The 17,567-nt window shown below is 33.0% G+C and overlaps 1 protein-coding gene and 1 pseudogene across 1 annotated transcript; both read left to right on the top strand.

Annotated features, from left to right (window-relative positions):
• The first annotated feature begins 178 nt into the window (after positions 1–178).
• On the top strand, positions 179–3,705 carry LOC129303352 (senescence-associated carboxylesterase 101-like; annotated as a pseudogene).
• Positions 339–2,581, top strand: LOC129302681 (senescence-associated carboxylesterase 101-like). The gene is made up of 3 exons (XM_054941584.1): positions 339–361; positions 469–805; positions 2,153–2,581. The coding sequence occupies exons 1-3, from the start codon at positions 339–341 to the stop codon at positions 2,579–2,581; spliced, it is 789 nt and encodes a 262-aa protein (XP_054797559.1).
• Positions 3,706–17,567: the final 13,862 nt, after the last annotated feature.

Below are 17,567 nucleotides of genomic sequence, written 5' to 3'. Positions count from 1 at the left end.
AACAAACGGCCCTACCTCGACAGGAATCTCTGCTATGTCTTACCTTTTCCGGCCTTCAATGCGGAGATCGATTCATTATTCTTAGACGAGAGACGTACGTTAACGTTATCGATTGCTTATTTCTGATTTAAAAAAAAAACAGAAAAGAAAAAAAAAATCGAAGACTTTGATCCCGCGTATTGACTTTACTCTTTGGGGTGCGGGGGTTTCCAGTGAATTTCCTATGTAAACATCACTTGATAATTATATATGAAACCCTACTATGTATATAACTATCAGATACCCACTAAATCTCATCATCACTTTTGAGTTTCTCTAGAACAGTTTGAGGATTCAATATGACCCAGAATCAATCTAAATTGTATGTGAATTCTCAACTTTCTATTAATATTCCTTTTACCTTAGGGATAAACTCTTCTGCTTCTTACTATATTTCTTTATCTGAAATGCTTGTTCTTTCGATTGCAGATTTAGCTGTGGATTAGAGTTGGCATCTTTCGTGGCCAGCTCTGACCTTCTCACTTCTTCATGTAAGCTTATCTCAGATCTGGATGCAGAATCACATTCAGACCAGAATCTGTTTTGCGAAAAAGTTAGCGAAGAATCATGTTTGACAATTATAATTATAGCGTTTGGGACAACCCAAAATCATGTTCAATCTGCTTTGCTTCCTTTTTCGATCGACATGAATGACAATCCCTTCAAATTTATCTGTTCCAAAGCCAACCCCAACTTCTCCCTTAATCAATCTAAATTTACCCTGTTCAATGAATACCGAACTGAGCTTGGTCAACTAAAATCCAAGGTACGTACTTCTTCTTTGTCTTTTTTTATAACCCGCGGATCCAAGAGAAGTTATTATGAGTTTTTTTTTTTTTTTTGAGCAATTTGACGTCTTTTTGTATAAGCATATTGATTTGCTTGTTAGACGATTGAACTAGAGCAAAATCGTTGTTCTGATTTGTTTTCTAGTTCATCTTGTATTTCTGTTTTAAGTTTGTGTTTGTCTATGGGCCCAGGGAATTTTTAATTCCTTGGTCCTTTTATTTACTTTTAATAAGGGTGACTTCTGTTTAAAAAAATTGAAACCAAGTGAGATCCATATAGCTAGCTGTGGGCTGAACGGCGGACACAAGGAAACCAGGTGAGCCACTCTCTAATTTTCCTTTTATTTTTTTTTTCCTTTGTAAAATGAGTTATACGTTTTTACCCTTAAAATATATTTGTCCATATTTATTACTGATAAAATTTAATTTTACCTGACAACAAAAGTTAGTGTGATTGGTACAGCTGAATGGTTTCATCACTTAAATAAATAGTTAAAAGTTTGAATTTCAATCTTTATATATGTAGCAATTTAGTTAGGAAATATCTACCATTGCTCTTCCATATATTGGGGGAAAAAAATCTCTCTTATTGGGCAACTCTACTCCTTATGCTATCAAAGGAAAAAACAAATTAATTAATTACTAAATATACAATGATATTTGGAAAAAGAATTTTTTTTCTTTCCAATAAAATATACACTAGACATAAGATTTACTGTGGTAAGTAAGCAATAAAGCTTTTTAAATTGAAAACATTTTTAGATTCTAAGAATGCATTTAAATCATTCACTATTCAGAATATTTGCAATCCTGTTAGGGAATTTTACTTTTCAAATTTTTCTAACTAAGAAAAAAATTTGATTGTAACATAAATTATAGTATCATGAGCTTGGTATGTCCAAATATCCTTATTTTTAGAACTTGACTAATATAAATGAACTATGTCAAATTTTGTAGAGGTTGAAAAATCTAATTCTTATTTATTGATGATTTTTATTTCATGAAAAATCAATGAACAAGATTTTAAAAATGAAAGTACATATTTATTTTTGTTATATAATTTTTTTATAAAATTCAATATGAATTTGTTGAAGTATTTATGTATTATTAATTACATATACGTATATTGTTTGTAATCGGCCCGCCTTACTTAAACATTCTGGCCCATCCCTCAGTATCTATGATTATATACGTATGTATTATTAAATATGATTTTTCTATATTGTTTGTATTATTAATGCAGATCAATCTCGAAAAATCACTGATTGTTACTGGACATGCTGTTGGGGGATCTATTGCTTCTCTTTTCACTTTATTGCTGTTAGAAAAGATGGATCCGGAAAAGAAACATAAACGTCCACTCTGCATTACCACTTCTTGGAGACCAAAAGCTTCAACAATATTCATCTCAAAGTTCTTATTTGAACTCTTGCTTACTAAATGTGATCGCTCTCAAGGAACCATGTCTTGCCTCTCCAATTTCTGATGAGTACAGATCTTTTGGATTATTCCTCTTCTGTTCTGATCATGGCTCTGCTTGTTTTGAGAACCACGATTATATTCTGAAGATTCAAAAGGGCACGAGTCAGCTGAATCCAAGATTGCAAATTCATGATTATAGAAATGTTGTGGAGAATCTCAAGCACAAGTCAATCAAAGACTTTGGTGTTCCCAACAGTATCACTAATTCTAATCAACTCAAGGCATGCCTCAGTTTGCAGTTATGTGCTCTGGGATTTCCACAATTGCAGTAGGTACCTCAAATTCATATTTGTTCAATCTAAAATGAATACAATCACTGTGTTAAAAACTGAAAATGAATGAGGATTGGATGATATAACCTGGTTTTTGAAATTGATGTGTTAGGAAATTATCCTGGGGAATTTGGTAGAACTGAAGGAAGTGCAAAAGACTCTGGGTTAGAGGAAACGGTTTGTCCCAAACAAGAAGTTGGATGACATGAAAATAATTATGGCCCATTTGGAGTGGTACAAGAAGGTTTCGAAGAAGAAGGAAATAGGGTATTACGACTGTTCTAAGATGCAGTATGTTGAGCCTGACCAGGATGTTATCAAGTACAGGAAGCAACTCAACCTATATTGGGAACAGATGGTGGAAGAGGTAGAGAAGCAGCCCCAGAAAGAAGGTGCAGCTTTTCGTACCCGATGGCTCTATGCTGGGACTAATTACAGGAGAACGGTGGAACCATTAGACATTGCTTGTTACTACAAGGAGGGAAAAAGAGATTACATAAAACAAGGAAGATCAGATCATTATAAACTGCTAGAGAAGTGGATGGAAAATGACAAGAAGAAACCTGGAAGTAACGAGCTGGAAAATAGGCAGAACGTACAATCTGTATTGACGTTGGATTCTTGCTTTTGGGCACAAGTCGAAGAGGCTCTCATTTCGTCTCAAAAACTTAAGGCTGTAGCGTCCAATGCAACAGAGAAGCAAGAGGCGGTGAATAGCTTGGATAAGTTTGAGAAGTATGTTTATGGGTTGCTAAAGAAGTATGCAGTTTCACCAGAGATTTTCTTGGAGAAAAGTAGCTTTGGTGGAAGGAGTACTATACAATCAAGGGAGGAGCTTCCCATGACTCTGAACTTGCCAGCTTCGTGAAGAACCGAGCCAATTACAAGAAGTATGAGGATGGTGCTTAAGATTTCCGCTACGAGACCAAGTTTTTTAAGTGGCAAATTGTATGCAGGAGGAGCAGGGCATCCAAATAAATTAGGATTTCAGTTTAGTTCGCTTTCAATTTATTTTCTATTTCTCAAAGTGGTTTTCTAAGCTTCAGCTTCTTTGTGTTGAATGAATGCTTGTAAATCATCGTGTCTTTTAACATAATTTTTGAAGGACAATTTCATTATAGCAATATTGATGGGACATATATATAAAATCAGGGTCAAATAATTCTAAAAGCTTGCTGCAAGACCAAGTGACTTAATTGAAAATATATTTTAAAATGAAACCACTATAATACTCTATGATTTTAACAAGTTGCATCGTTGAATTAATTAGTAAAGTTAGGATTTTAACATGTCACTATAATTGAATGTGTAGAGGGTATCATCAATAAGTTTTACTAGCGAATTAGTGAAATAACAAGCAACATTATTGATAATAATTAATAAAAGATATCGTGGTCGTTTGTTTTTAAAATATTTTTTCAACTTAATCCTTAACCCTGCAGTAAATATTCAGCATTCTTTAGTCCTACAAATAATAACTTCAAATAGCACATGCTTCTACATCAAAATTATATCAATTATCGCTTTCCTTGGAGGCCCACCAGGCGGAACAAACCTAGCAAAGCAAGCTTTTTCTTCCCAACAGCTTCATCGTGAAGTAAAGCACAGATTCGAAAGACTTTGAGGATCCGTGTGTATTGACTCAGAAATACAAATGAAACTATCAGCTGATTTTTTATATATGAAAATTAAACCCACTAACATATCTCACGTTCGCCGAATCTTCCATCCTTTCTTTCCTCCTTTGTCGTTTTCATCTACCTTTGTTTTACTCTGTCCCTGATTCATAGCTTCTAAGTTGGATCTTCTCTTGTCCCTTGTGAAGCCCAACTTGGAGTTTATTGGTTTTCTTAATTCTTTTCTTCTTCTGTTTGATAGTTTCTTTGTCTCTTTTCTATCACCATATCTGGGAAACATAGAATGGGTAGTGCTATGTTTCTCTCTCTTTTGTTAGTCTACTCATTGTTTATGTGTTCTAATAATACTTTGTGAACCCAGCCTTAATTTGTTTATGTGCTCTAATAATACTTTATGCAACTTTTGATACATTTCCTTTTGAAGACGATGCTTTACAACTTTTGCAGATGTACACATCTAATGCCCATCGGTCCTCACTTCATCAGTAACTTCTCTCCTTTCGTAGCCTCTGTTTCATACTTGTCTGTTCTCCGGGAGTTTTGTGTGATGGAGCCGTTTGATCGTTGCTCTGTGTGTGTGTGTGTGTGTGTGTTTTTGTTTTTTGTTTTTTTTTTCCAATACTCATTTCTCTTTGGCCGGTTTCAGTTTTTGGCCAATCAAGTGATTAGGACTCTTTTTAAATGTGTGTGTACTAATATTGGGATAGTAATGAATAAAATTGCATTTGGATAAAAAAAAACAAAGAAAGCCCTGGAACTGTCTAAAGATTCGAAATGACCTGGTACCAACCTAAACTATCGTAATTGTAAGTAAATTACCACTTTTTATTCCTTTTTCCTTGACTATAAGCACTTCTTCTAATGGAAAAATGTTCTTCTTATTATTACTATTTCCCAAGGTTTTTATATTGGAACTAGCTAGTCCTTCAACTAGATAAGTATTGGTTCAATGGTCAATGATTGCACTATGATTGAATCGGTTATAATTAATTTAATGTGTTTTTAATTTTATTGGTTAACCTTTGCATATGAATTGGAATTTTATAAAATATTACAAGGTTTGTGGACAAATAAAATTGAAAAGCAAAAGACTGAGAAGTTGTCTTTTTCTATATATAGTCTGACAAAGAAGCTCAACTCAATTAGATTATCAACATTATTCTAAACTTGTTTAATTTTTAAAAGCACGCATTTATTATGTATAAAAAATAACAAACGATGAGGTGAGGCTTATTAAAACTAAATTAAAATATAAAGTTTGAAAAAAAATTATAGATAAATAATTTAAAGAACAAAGATTAAATGTGTATGCTTATATTGAAAATTGAAAACATGATATAAGGTTTAAATAAAATAATTCACCCAAGTTAAAAGGAAATAAAGAAAATATAAGTCTCACATCGAAGTATGAAAATGAGCTAGTAGAATAGAATAGGTGTAACTAAGTGATTGTAGCAAATATGATAGCAGTGTAAATTCCTTAAATATTATTTTAGGGTTTGATTCTTAGAAGTGTGTATGAAAAAGTATTTTTTGAGAAATAAAAATCCCTTAAATGGCGGCTTAAATTTTTTAAAGGATTAATCTCATGATTGCTGCAAACTATGAGGATAGTTTCATAGCAAAATAAGGGAACCAGGCATTAATGTGTAGGGTTGGATTGCTTTATGTTGAAATTGCAAATGTTGGCCCCAGAGATTTTAATATTTAGTTAAAAAAGTGCTAATTTGTTCTTTCTTTAGTATGCATTATGTAACATCCTAAGTTTTTCAATTAGTAATTATCAGTGTTTTCAAAGGTAAATTGGTCAATTTAGATAAATTATTGATTAATGAGGTTTATGAGAGATTAATATAGTTTTTGAAATCTTGGACAACCTTAGAAGAAGGCTAGGTCTATGTTTGAGCGGGCCATGGCACGGAAGGGAATTTAATTTTTGGTGGGACTTTCTGTGCCATGTGCCATGACAAGAGTGTCAATGCGTCGTGCCGCACGTGCAAAATTTGCACTTATCAATTCGTGAAAACAAACCAGAAATAGAAGAGAGAAAGAAGGAAAATGAGAGAGTGATAGAGAGGAGCTCATGGTCTGTTAGGACACGATTCCTAGACCACGTTGGGAGCATTTGGAGCTAAAATCACCATTGGGTAAGTTTCACATTCCCTCTTCTCTATCTTTTATGCGAAAATCTGGACATTTGGGGCAATGAGGGCTTTGATTTCGGTTTCTTTGGGTTTAAATCAAACCCATTAGTTTATTTAAGGTCTTGGGGAGTTAAATCAAGCTTCTAACTCTAAGTTTATGAGTTTTATGATGATTGAAATTTTTTTTGAGGGTTTGGATGAACCCTAGGCATTATTTAGAGGTTTTGAGATAATATGGGATATTGGTTAGTGATTTTGGTGTATTGGGATGTTTAATAGGATGGTTAGAGTATTTAGAAATGGTTGATATTGTTAGAAAAGGAATTTGGGTATTATAGGTATTTAGAACCTAGTGAATTCGGAGTTATCCAGAGTGATAATTGATGATTGTCATTTGATTGTGTAGATTGAGTATGGCTCAAGCTATATCGTGCATATAGAACGTGTGGAGCTAACATTGAGCCATAGTAACCCTTTTGTGTGATAAAGGGTTGAGGTAACTATATAGTTTATTGTATTTATTAACTATTATAACTATGTAGAAGTAAATACAAAGTGATGAATTTTTTATTTAAGAATTTTGTGCATGATTTGATATTGAAAAATGATTTTTAGCATGAATATTGGTTTGTGAAATGAAATTCAAAAAGTCAATGATTTCAATGGATATGTACATATATATGTGTGCGTATATATATATATATATATGATATGATATGAAAGTAAATGTTGTGAAAATATGGATAAACAGTGATATATGTGAAAAAGCATGATCATAGGGGGTGGGAGTTCACATGAGATATGTAACATCCCGAGTTTTAATTCCTTGATTAATTAAACCTAATTAGGATAATTAAGTAAAATGAAGCGGTGTAGGGCTAGAGAGGTCTGATAATCATGTTTGATGCTATTTCAGCCCTAGTAATGGGTCTGGTATCGAGGTGGACCACCCAGGCATCGAAAAGAGAAGAGAAAGAAGAGTTGAAGTTGTTGTGCCATATGTCGCGACGCATAGATCGTCTGTCATGACGCACAGCCATCTCTGAATAAGGGAGGACCTCTTTGTGCCGTGCATTGTGGCATGTTATGCGTCCGACACGGCGTATGGCCATTTTTTGTACTTTTTCAAATGCAAAGTGAGACAGAAAAAGAAAGAAAAGAAAAGAGAGAAAGGAGAGGCACGCCAAAGCTCTGCTAAGGTTTACTCAGGGATCACTTTAAGAGTATTTTAAAGGTTACAAACATTCAAGGTAAGTATCATACTTATTAATCTCCTCATTTCTTTGACATTTATGAGTTTATGATTACGGTTTGATAGTGAAAGTGAGATTTCGGTTCATATAGGTTATGGGCCCAAATTTGTTGACTCAAATGGAGTTAATAGGGATAAATTAGAGTATTTAAACCTAGGTATGATGAGTTTTGGTGTCTTGAGTTGTTGGGTACCATAAATACCAAAAAATCTCATTTATTATGGGTGGTTGGAAGTTTGTGATGCCATTAATGGGGATTTAATGGCTCATTAATGCTATTGGGGGTTAAAGGTAGTTATTAAACCCAATGGTTAGGCTCCACCTCTTGTAAAGTGAAGGTTGGGCAATTTAGAAGTAGAGATTGAGGGTTCAAATGTTTGAGTTTGTTATGTTAATAGAATTTAACTTGGTTAATTATAGTTTTGACTCTTGGTCACCTATTAGAGTGGAAATTCAAACTTTAAAGCTAGTTGATTGAGAGGTAAACCTTTGATTTCAAAGATTTAAGGTAACTAGGGAAAAATTCTACTTTGGGTAATTGCATGTTAATTGATTGTTAATTAATTATTGAATGTGAATGGTGAATGTTATATGCATGAGATTAATTTTTATGTAAAATTATATATTATTTTTCAATGAGTGTATGAAAATTTGATTGAGCATAATGCTATTTTGGCTTAAAATACAAAATGTAAAGTCAAAAGAATTTTACTATGAAAATGCTTATATTTTGAAAAGTGAATGCAATGATGAGTAGAGATATTTGTGTGTTAGTAAGGAAATGAATTTTGAAAATGATGAGGATACACACTTGGGCAGCACAAGGTCATGAGCCCAACGTGGTTGTTGTAAAAGTAAGTAAGTGAAAGCAAAAAGGAAACTCAAGTGAGTAAGGATTATGGCATGATTAGTGACAGGAGTTCGCCTAGGGATTTAGAAGTAAAGAAAATCCATATAGTAATTAGGCTGCCCTTCGGTGCACAAGGGCTATAGCCTTGTTCTATTATTTGTCAAGGGACTGTCCCATAGTTTGTCGAGAGACTAGAACCTAGTTATCTTCACTGATTCAATGAGAAGAATAGCTTAGGATATAAGACACCCTAGGGATTCGAAAATAGGAGAAGCCATGGTCCGAGAGTGAGTCTTGTGATCTTTGGTCAGGTCACACCTCATGATTGGTGAGCTTGGGTAGTCTAGTCACATGGATAGAGCCTTAATTAGTGTTATAGCCCAGGGTTTCAGTTTGAAAAAATAAGGAGGATACAAGGTTGGTTGATCGTTGCCTAAGTAAATATATGATAGGTCACATGTGCTAAATAGTGGCAAGTCACAAGAGTATGGGTCTTGTCACATATCTAAGAATATGGTGACAATGCACTTAGTTATGTGAGTAAAGAAGTTATAAACCGATAAATGATAAAATGTGATATATTGGGACATGTTTTATAAATTTGATCTCCTTGTGCATGTATTTGTTTTATAATTGATATATAACTGCATAGGGTGGGTTTAACCTTGGTTACTGAGTGGCTAGACTCACCCTTCTTATTTAATACTTTTTAAGCTCTAACTCTGGTGTTGAGAGGGAAAAGACTAAAGAGGCGGGGAATTAGCATATTCCTACTGTATGCCTCTAGTTTAGCTTTAATTGTGTAATAGTATATGGCTTGCCAATTTTAGGATGCATATTACCTCACTTGTGCTATTTTGGTTGTTGAAAATGTTAGAATTGTATTTTGGGCACTTAGCCTTTGTGTATATTGACATATATATGTTTATAGGGCCAAAATACTAGTGCAAGTGTAAAAATGAAGTTTTGAGCATGTTATAAATGATTTGAGTTAAATGCAATGCTAATTTACTTCCCCCTTTGTTTTTTATAAATTGTGGTTGAGGAGTGAATTTTAGTTATAATATTGTTTTGATACTTGTGACGTGTTGTACTGGTAGTTCTAGGTCTATTAAACATGGTCCAGGTGTCAGGAAAAGCTTTTGGCACTTGTTGAGAGTTTTGGACACCCATTTTGTGTAAAAGTGTTGAAAAGTGGTTAAATTGTGTTTGGGCATCCAACTTCCTAGTGTGACTTGTTTTGAAAGTGAAACCCATGCCATTAGCTAGTTCATGTATAGAGCTTTTCATAGACACCTAGATTACGTCATTCGGACGTCGGATGAAGAATCAGGGCGAGTTGAAAGTTCCCTTGATTCTACTTTCAAATGACAGCAGAACTAGTGGAATTTCGTGCAACACGCCGCGGCGCGTGGCACAGAGATCAACACGCCACAATGCAGAGTACGTCCGTCGCGGCGCATTGCTCTGTAATTGAGTACATAATTTGTTTCAACTGTTTTCGACTTCTTTCACTCCTTTGAGGTATCCCATACTTCTAAAATTTATTTTTACTCTGATATGAAAGGTTTTGATCTCTTTTTAACTTATTTCTACTTATAACACTTGGGATCCCTTACTTTGAATTAAAACTTAGTAATCACTCTTCGAAGCTAATCTCTCAATTACTATGAGCTTTATTTGTTAAGTGTGTTTAGTGGAGTGAGAATGTTACAAGATATATAGGGATGTGTGTGTGTGGAGATATGTGAGTGAAAAATCCATATAGTCGGGTTAGCACCACAGGACATCTAGTGCAGCATTATACAGACTAGTACCATGGGTAATGTAACACTTGCCTCGAGTGTTATCCAAAAATTACATAATTCAAATAAACTAAGTGTGGTTAAGAAGTTGATCCTCTAACCAACTTAATAAATAAATCATTTAAAACCTTAAAAAAATTATAGGTTCTACCTATAGCGCACGAAAGCAAGCTAGACGAAAGTGGAATAAAAAGATACTGTCATGACAGCATTAAATTGTTGTCATGACAGCCCTCCTGGGCCAACTTTCAGGAGGCATTGTTCTGTCATTCGACCTCCGATCAAAGTAATTTTAAAACTCATACGTCAATTCAAAGGGTACTATAAGTGTACCAAATTTCAAAAAAATCCAACGGTCGGATTGAAAATTAGACACGTTAAAAGATTGGCTATTTTTGCTGTCATTTAGCTGTCATGACAGCACCTTCGAACTAACTTCCGGGGTGCACCATTTCATCATCCGACCTCCGATCGGAGCGATTCCAAAGTCCATATGTCACTTTTAAATAGTAATATTAACATACCAAATTTTGGAAAGATCCAACAGATGGATTGAATTTCGTGCATGTTGCAACATTATTAATTATTGCTGTTATGACAGCACTTTTGCTGTCATGACAGCTCCTCCGAACCAACTTCCAGAGCACGCCATTTCTCCGTCTGATATTCGATCGACATGATTTCAAAGCCTACATGAATATTATAAAATTTTTTATTTGTGATTCAAATTTTAGAGAAATCCAACGGTCGGATTAAGATTTGGACACTCAAATGTAAAAGTACAGGTTTTTAGTAAAAACCATTTTTAAAATTGTCCAAATCTCATCCTAATGGTCACAAACTTGTGGGAACACTTTGGACACTTCTAATAGGACTAAAAACACCTGATAGAACATTTAAATGGTAGAAAAATCCTTTATACCAAAATTTGACCACTCATGTGCCATTTCCCAAAATGGACCCTAAACCCCCAAAATGCACAAATCAGATAAGAGTGGCCAAAAACTATTCCAAATATCATATACACATATGAATACACACGCTAAACATTTTCACTTGGCTCAGAGATCTCTGTGGAGACCACACATCCACTCTCTCTATCCAAGGTATATGTTTGCCCATAACATACCATTTGCAATACAACCACTTTGTATTTGCTCATGGAATCATATATATATCAAAATAAATGTTTGCTTGTAGTAGAAACTTGGTCTACTAAATAAATCCATCAAAATCACATACCATAGCCAGGTTTCCTAGCCACAACCTTACAAGCAAACAAAAATTCATACATAAGCCATACAATTCACACATACTCACGCACATATACATAATCATATCCTACTGACACCCTAATCCTAAATACATTACAATAGATTTGCTCAAAAGAAAGGGGTTGCAGTTCTTTACAATTCACAAACAACCTCTAGCTCTGCTCCTTTCCCCGTCCTCCACTGGTTCCTTCTCCTGGATCTAGAGTATTGAAAAGAAAGGGGTGAGACAACCACAGTCTCAGTAAGAGAGAAATCTACATCAATTATTACAAAGTAAGCTCTAATCGAATAAACGAATAATAAATTCAACATAGTATAAAATTTAGCCATTTAAAATGCATGAATGCATGATGTAGGCTAGTATGGCCTTTCATGATCAACAGAATGTCCCCTGGTACTCTTTAACTCACAAGTAAACCTTATACCTACTTATACCTCCACAAGCACAAAACATAATCTAAGACATGATCTAATCCACCGAACTGCCTATGCCCCTTCGACGTGAATCCTGAGCATCAAAGCTAAGTCCCTCCCAGAGCCAGCCCGACTTACTCTTCATGTGAGGGCTACCTTGGCCTAGGCACTCAACCTCACACTTCATATATCGGATTCCCTCTCCCATTGAGAAGTGTCGAACACTCAATACACTAACCACTTTAGTGTATTGAGCCCACAATATGTAAGGCAACACTGAGTACTGGCAGTGTGCCATAGAATATCAAAAGTCCACACCTTCTCATTGGTGAACTCCTACCGAGATCATGCCTTTTATAAATTTCCCTTAAACGGTTTCTTAGCCTATCTAAGGTACCTTACTTAGTTACCCTTCCTTAAGTGCAACTTCTATTCTTTATGATTACAATACATGTAAACAAATCTCGTTTTCATAAAAACATTATCGTTAAACAATTAGAAAACATATTTGCACTATAATCAAAGTAGTACCCCATAACCCCTTATAAAGCACATTTAATCTTTTAAAACACGTAATGCATGATAGCTAGTAATATTTATTCAAAATAGCTAAAACAAAGTAATAAGAAATATAAATTCCCCTGTTACCTTAACCCTTTGGTACTAAAAGAGTTCCTCTTGTACAAAATAGGACTCGGCTTATTCCTTAACTTTCGAACAAATTTCACTAACAATTCCTACAACATATAAGTGATCCACATCACTTATCATGTCAAATAGCATTAATGAAGATTATAACTCATACTACACAACTTGGGTCAATGAGTCATAATCCATCCTAATGATCCATATATTAAACCAACCATTCACATAGTATCACTTAACCACTAAAACCATTTATTAGCCATCACTAGGCTAATTTCCAATTTATATAATTTTTAATCAATTAAAAACCTTCACTTAGTGTCACCAACTTTTACCATTAGCCCTTATAATGAAAACCAAACCTTAATTTAAATCTTATAAGGCTCAAATAGCAAAATTATAACTAAATCAATAAGCTTAAACCATTGAGGAGAAAAACCCAATCTCTCAGGGTTTAATTTGTGCCCAAAACACCTCTTGTCATCCAATTATCCACTCAAAACATTATATCATTATATAGAAACTCAAAACATTCTCCCTAGGATCCAAAGAAATAAAAGCTTACAAGAATAAAGCCTTTGGGATCAAAATCTAGAAATTTTCTCTTTCAAAAATTGAAGAAATCAAGAGGAAGGGAAGAGGATTAAAGTAGGGAGTTTACCTATCGTGTAGCCGAGCTCGCAACAGTAGCAAAGCCTCCTAGATCCAAGCCTAACTCCCTCTCTTTCTCTTCTCTTCTTCCTCTCTCCCTCTTATGCGTTTCCTTTCTTTCCTTGTTCTGCATTTTCTGTGTCCATATGGCTCTTTAAAATGCTGATCTAATGCCTTGGGAAAAATTACAAGAAAGGGCCCAACATTTTTTATTATAGCACAAAAGCCCGGGTCAGCTTTGGTAATTTTTTCTATAGTTAAAAATCAAATAAAACCAAACTCTTGCTAAGAAAAATTCAAACTCTGGACCTCTATCAAATTATTTTAAATTTTAATTTAATTATAGATATTTTATTTTATTTTTTTAAAATAAATTTGAGTCTTAAAATTTTTGCGATGTTACAGGTAATTTGGTACAACATATTATAGGATTGTTACTATAGGACATCCAGGCAGTCTAGCAATTCCCTAGTACCTATTAGGGTGCGGTTAGAAGTCAATGATGTTTCTATCACAAGTATGTGAAAAGGAAAAAACCATAGTTCGTAGGTGGGTTAGATTACTTTTAGCCAAGTGTTTCTACCATCGAAAGTGTGCTCGAGTCAACAAGTGGATGATCCAGGGGAGCCTATAGTTGCATGTCGGGGAACATTAGAGATTCGGTGATTAGATAATTATGCTACCGTGTAATTATGTGAAATTGTTGTGAAAAGATGAATTTATCTCATAATATAATATACATGATATTACCTTAGTTTTGATACTTTGACATGGTTATTTGTGATAATAAACATTTGATATTGGTTATTGAGATGTTTATCTCACCCGTGGTTATATTTTACAGGTGAGGGTTTTGGTAAGGGCAAAGGGAAGGAAGGGGCGTCTGAAGAGTGAAGAGTATAGTCATATAGCTTTTTCCTTTCCTCCTTTTGGGTATTGTAATGAATAATGTCAATATATAATGCCAACTTAGGAACATGACATTATTTTAGGATATCACTTATATGACTTTGTGATAAATGTGCATATCTTGGTCTAAGAATGATGTTGTGGATTAAGTGTGTGTGCTTAGCCAAGTTACAATTACAAGTGATATATTTGAAGTGACTTATGTGCCAAAATGACCAAACTGAGATATGTGTTAAATTTAATCCACCCCTTTATGCTAGTGTCAAATAAGGGTTTGGTGGTTATTTTGAGTGTAATTGCTTATTTTTTTGGTATGGATAAATTGTCATCCTGTGTGGTGTTCATTTGAGGTGATCAAAGTGCCTTTAGGGCTAATGGCATTAGGCATTGTGAGTTAGACACTTTTGTGTGTGTTTTAAGGTAAAAACAAACCATCTTAGGTTTGAGTGTCTATCTTTTTAAAGAATGATTATTTGAGTATAAGACCGGTGCCATTAGCTAAAGGGTTTAAAGAGCTTCGTGTAGACACTTGAACAGCCCAAATCGAACATCAAATGATGAAACAACGCGTTTTGAAAGTTCAAAAAATTGTCATGATAGCAATTTGCTGTTATGATAGTAGGTGTGTACCACGGCACAAGTGGCCTTCGAGGGACTCGTCCCTCTGTACCATCCACAGTAGCGAATGGGCCAGATTTTTGGAAAAATGGCTTGCTTCAACATGTTTTGATGTGGTTTGATTTCCATATTTCTATATTTGTTCTTAATTGATTTTAACTATGGTTTAAGATCAAACAATATTTTAAAACGGGTTTTCTTGAGATCCCATTATTTTAAACTAATTATCTTTTAAACCCTTTGGCTGTGATGACTTCTTCTTAGGATTTTATCTAATCTTGGTTATCATAATGGCGTGTAAAAGTGTTGGCCTGGTAATATCAAGGCAAACATTACACATTGAGTACTCCCAAGTCATAATATAAAATATATGTAAATTTAATTGTTAGTTAACCTAAAAAATTATAAAAGATGACCTTATACAAAAATTAATATTAATTATATCCCTTAAATTACAAATAAATTTCAATAAACTAATTTTATTTCTTACTCATATAAAATATAGAAACATTATTTTAACATACTGCTTTGACCGACTACTAAGTGATTATTGAATCATCAATCCTGAAAAAATAGGTAAGTCATTAAAAAATATTATATTTATTTTAATAAAATCTTGTTAAAATACTAAATATTTTAATATTAAATAATTTAAATAATATTATTTATAAATATGTATCTAAAATTTAAATGTTGTTTTGAAGTTGTTAGAGTAAACAAAGGTATAATAGAAAAAAAAATTAAATAAATGCCTTCAACTTCTTAAAAGACTTTGGCACAAGACGGGGGAAAAAACCCTTCTAAAAAGACATTTAAAATTAAAATATTTTTTTCCTAAAAAGACATATATTTTGAAATAAATGCAGCTGGGCAATGTTTTTTAAAATTATTGTACACAGATTACAAAACACATAATATGACATATTTTATCTTGCTTTAAGGATAAAATAGAAAAAAAATGTCATTGAATATTTTAAAAAAAAAAAAATTGTAGTACTTGATCACAAAATAAAGCCACATTGATAATTGTTTATCTCCCTCCCATCCCCTTCCACAATCACAAGTCATCCAATCCCTTCAATCTTAGCATATCCACTATCTTCTGACTGGCATCTTCAGATTTTCAAGAAAATGAAAAACAAACTTGGCTTCTCTTCATGGCTACCTCCGAGGGTTATCCATTCAGAGTTTTCAAATGGATTTTTCGCTCCAACAACAAAATCCACAACCCAACTCTTATATCTCTTAGAATAGTTCTCTATTGGATTCGCCTATCAGCAGAAATACAAGTTTCCTATATTAATCATATCTTCCTTGATGTCTTCTTAAAGAAGTATCATCAATCATCAATCATCAATTGGTGTCTGGCGTGGACATAGATTACTGTGGCTGTTTTTTCTTGAAAATTTTCTCCTCTATTTTATCTGCAAGTAAATTTCCTTATGATTATTTTCAGTTTTTTTCCGTCACCATGTAATCTTGAAATTTGATTAATACAATTTGCCTCTTAATCAAAAAGATAATTGTATATCTCTAATTAATTAAAGAGAAAAGAAAGTAAGGAAGGTAATGAATTGGAAGACTTTATCACCGTGCACATTCCAGCTCCATGGCCATTGACTTAGAAAGTTAAAAGATGTGTTTGGATTTCAATTAAGAAAAATTAATTATTTATATTTAAATAATTTTTTCAGGGTCAATTTTGAGCGGGTAATTTTACTATTCAATGTAGCAAGTCAATATTAGTCAAATTAATTTTCTAAAATGGAACAAATTTATATCAAATGAAGTTTTGAAAACTAAATGAAGTTTGAAAAAATTGAGGTGTTAAGAAAAAATTTTTCAAAATCATGACTGAACCCAAAATTAATTGGGAGTGAGAAAATAAATCAAGTGAGAAAACGGATGAGAAAATAAAGGGATGATATGGGTTGGTGGCATTAAGTATTCACAATAAATTGGAGGCCCATGTTTATCTCCAAAGAATTCTAATATTCTAAATCATAATTCATGACTTTTGTATTTTCTCAGTCAACTCATCGGATTTAACATCTCCTTATTTTTTATATTGGAGATTCACGACTTATTTGCAAGATATTAAAAACTAAATCTAGACATTAAGCTAGTTAAGACATTGGTCTAGTTTAAAAGTTAATGGCAAGGTTATCAAGTTTTTGAGTTTAAACTCATAGGAATGTAAACTCGAGTCCTAAAATGGAATCATAAATTTGTAAGAATTTGTCTTTATTAATAAATAATCATTAAAAATATATTATTAAATAATTAAAATATAAAATATGACAATAATTTGATTTTAATATATTTTTAATATAAATTATTAACACCACTACGAAATTGGACTTTGATAGCGTTTAAAATTTTAGTTTTATTATGATTATAAAATGCTATAAAATTCAATGTCATAATTGTTAATTTTATTATTAAATGAATATATAATTATAATTATTAAATAGATAAAATTAAAATGCCATATGTCTTCTTAGTTATTATATACTAAAATTTTCCTATTTTTTTAATAAATTATTTTCATTAAATGATAAAAATTTGTATAAAAATTTAGCTTTTGGAGAGGTGACGTTTATTATTAAAGAGAGAGGTGACGTTTCTAGCTTTTGGAAATGCCACCCTCTAATTTGTATAAAAATTTTTAATTTTTATGTTAAAAAACTTACCAAATTTTTTCTCTTAATTTTGTTAATTATTATTATTATTATTTTTAAATGATAAATTTAACTACTATTTATTATTTAATAGCTATATATCTT

The sequence above is a fragment of the Prosopis cineraria genome, unplaced genomic scaffold, assembly GCF_029017545.1.
Source record: "Prosopis cineraria cultivar Desert tree isolate PC_DT_omini unplaced genomic scaffold, ASM2901754v1 PC2, whole genome shotgun sequence".
In the NCBI taxonomy this organism is placed as follows: domain Eukaryota; kingdom Viridiplantae; phylum Streptophyta; class Magnoliopsida; order Fabales; family Fabaceae; genus Prosopis; species Prosopis cineraria.
This window is presented reverse-complemented; position numbering and strand designations above follow the sequence as displayed.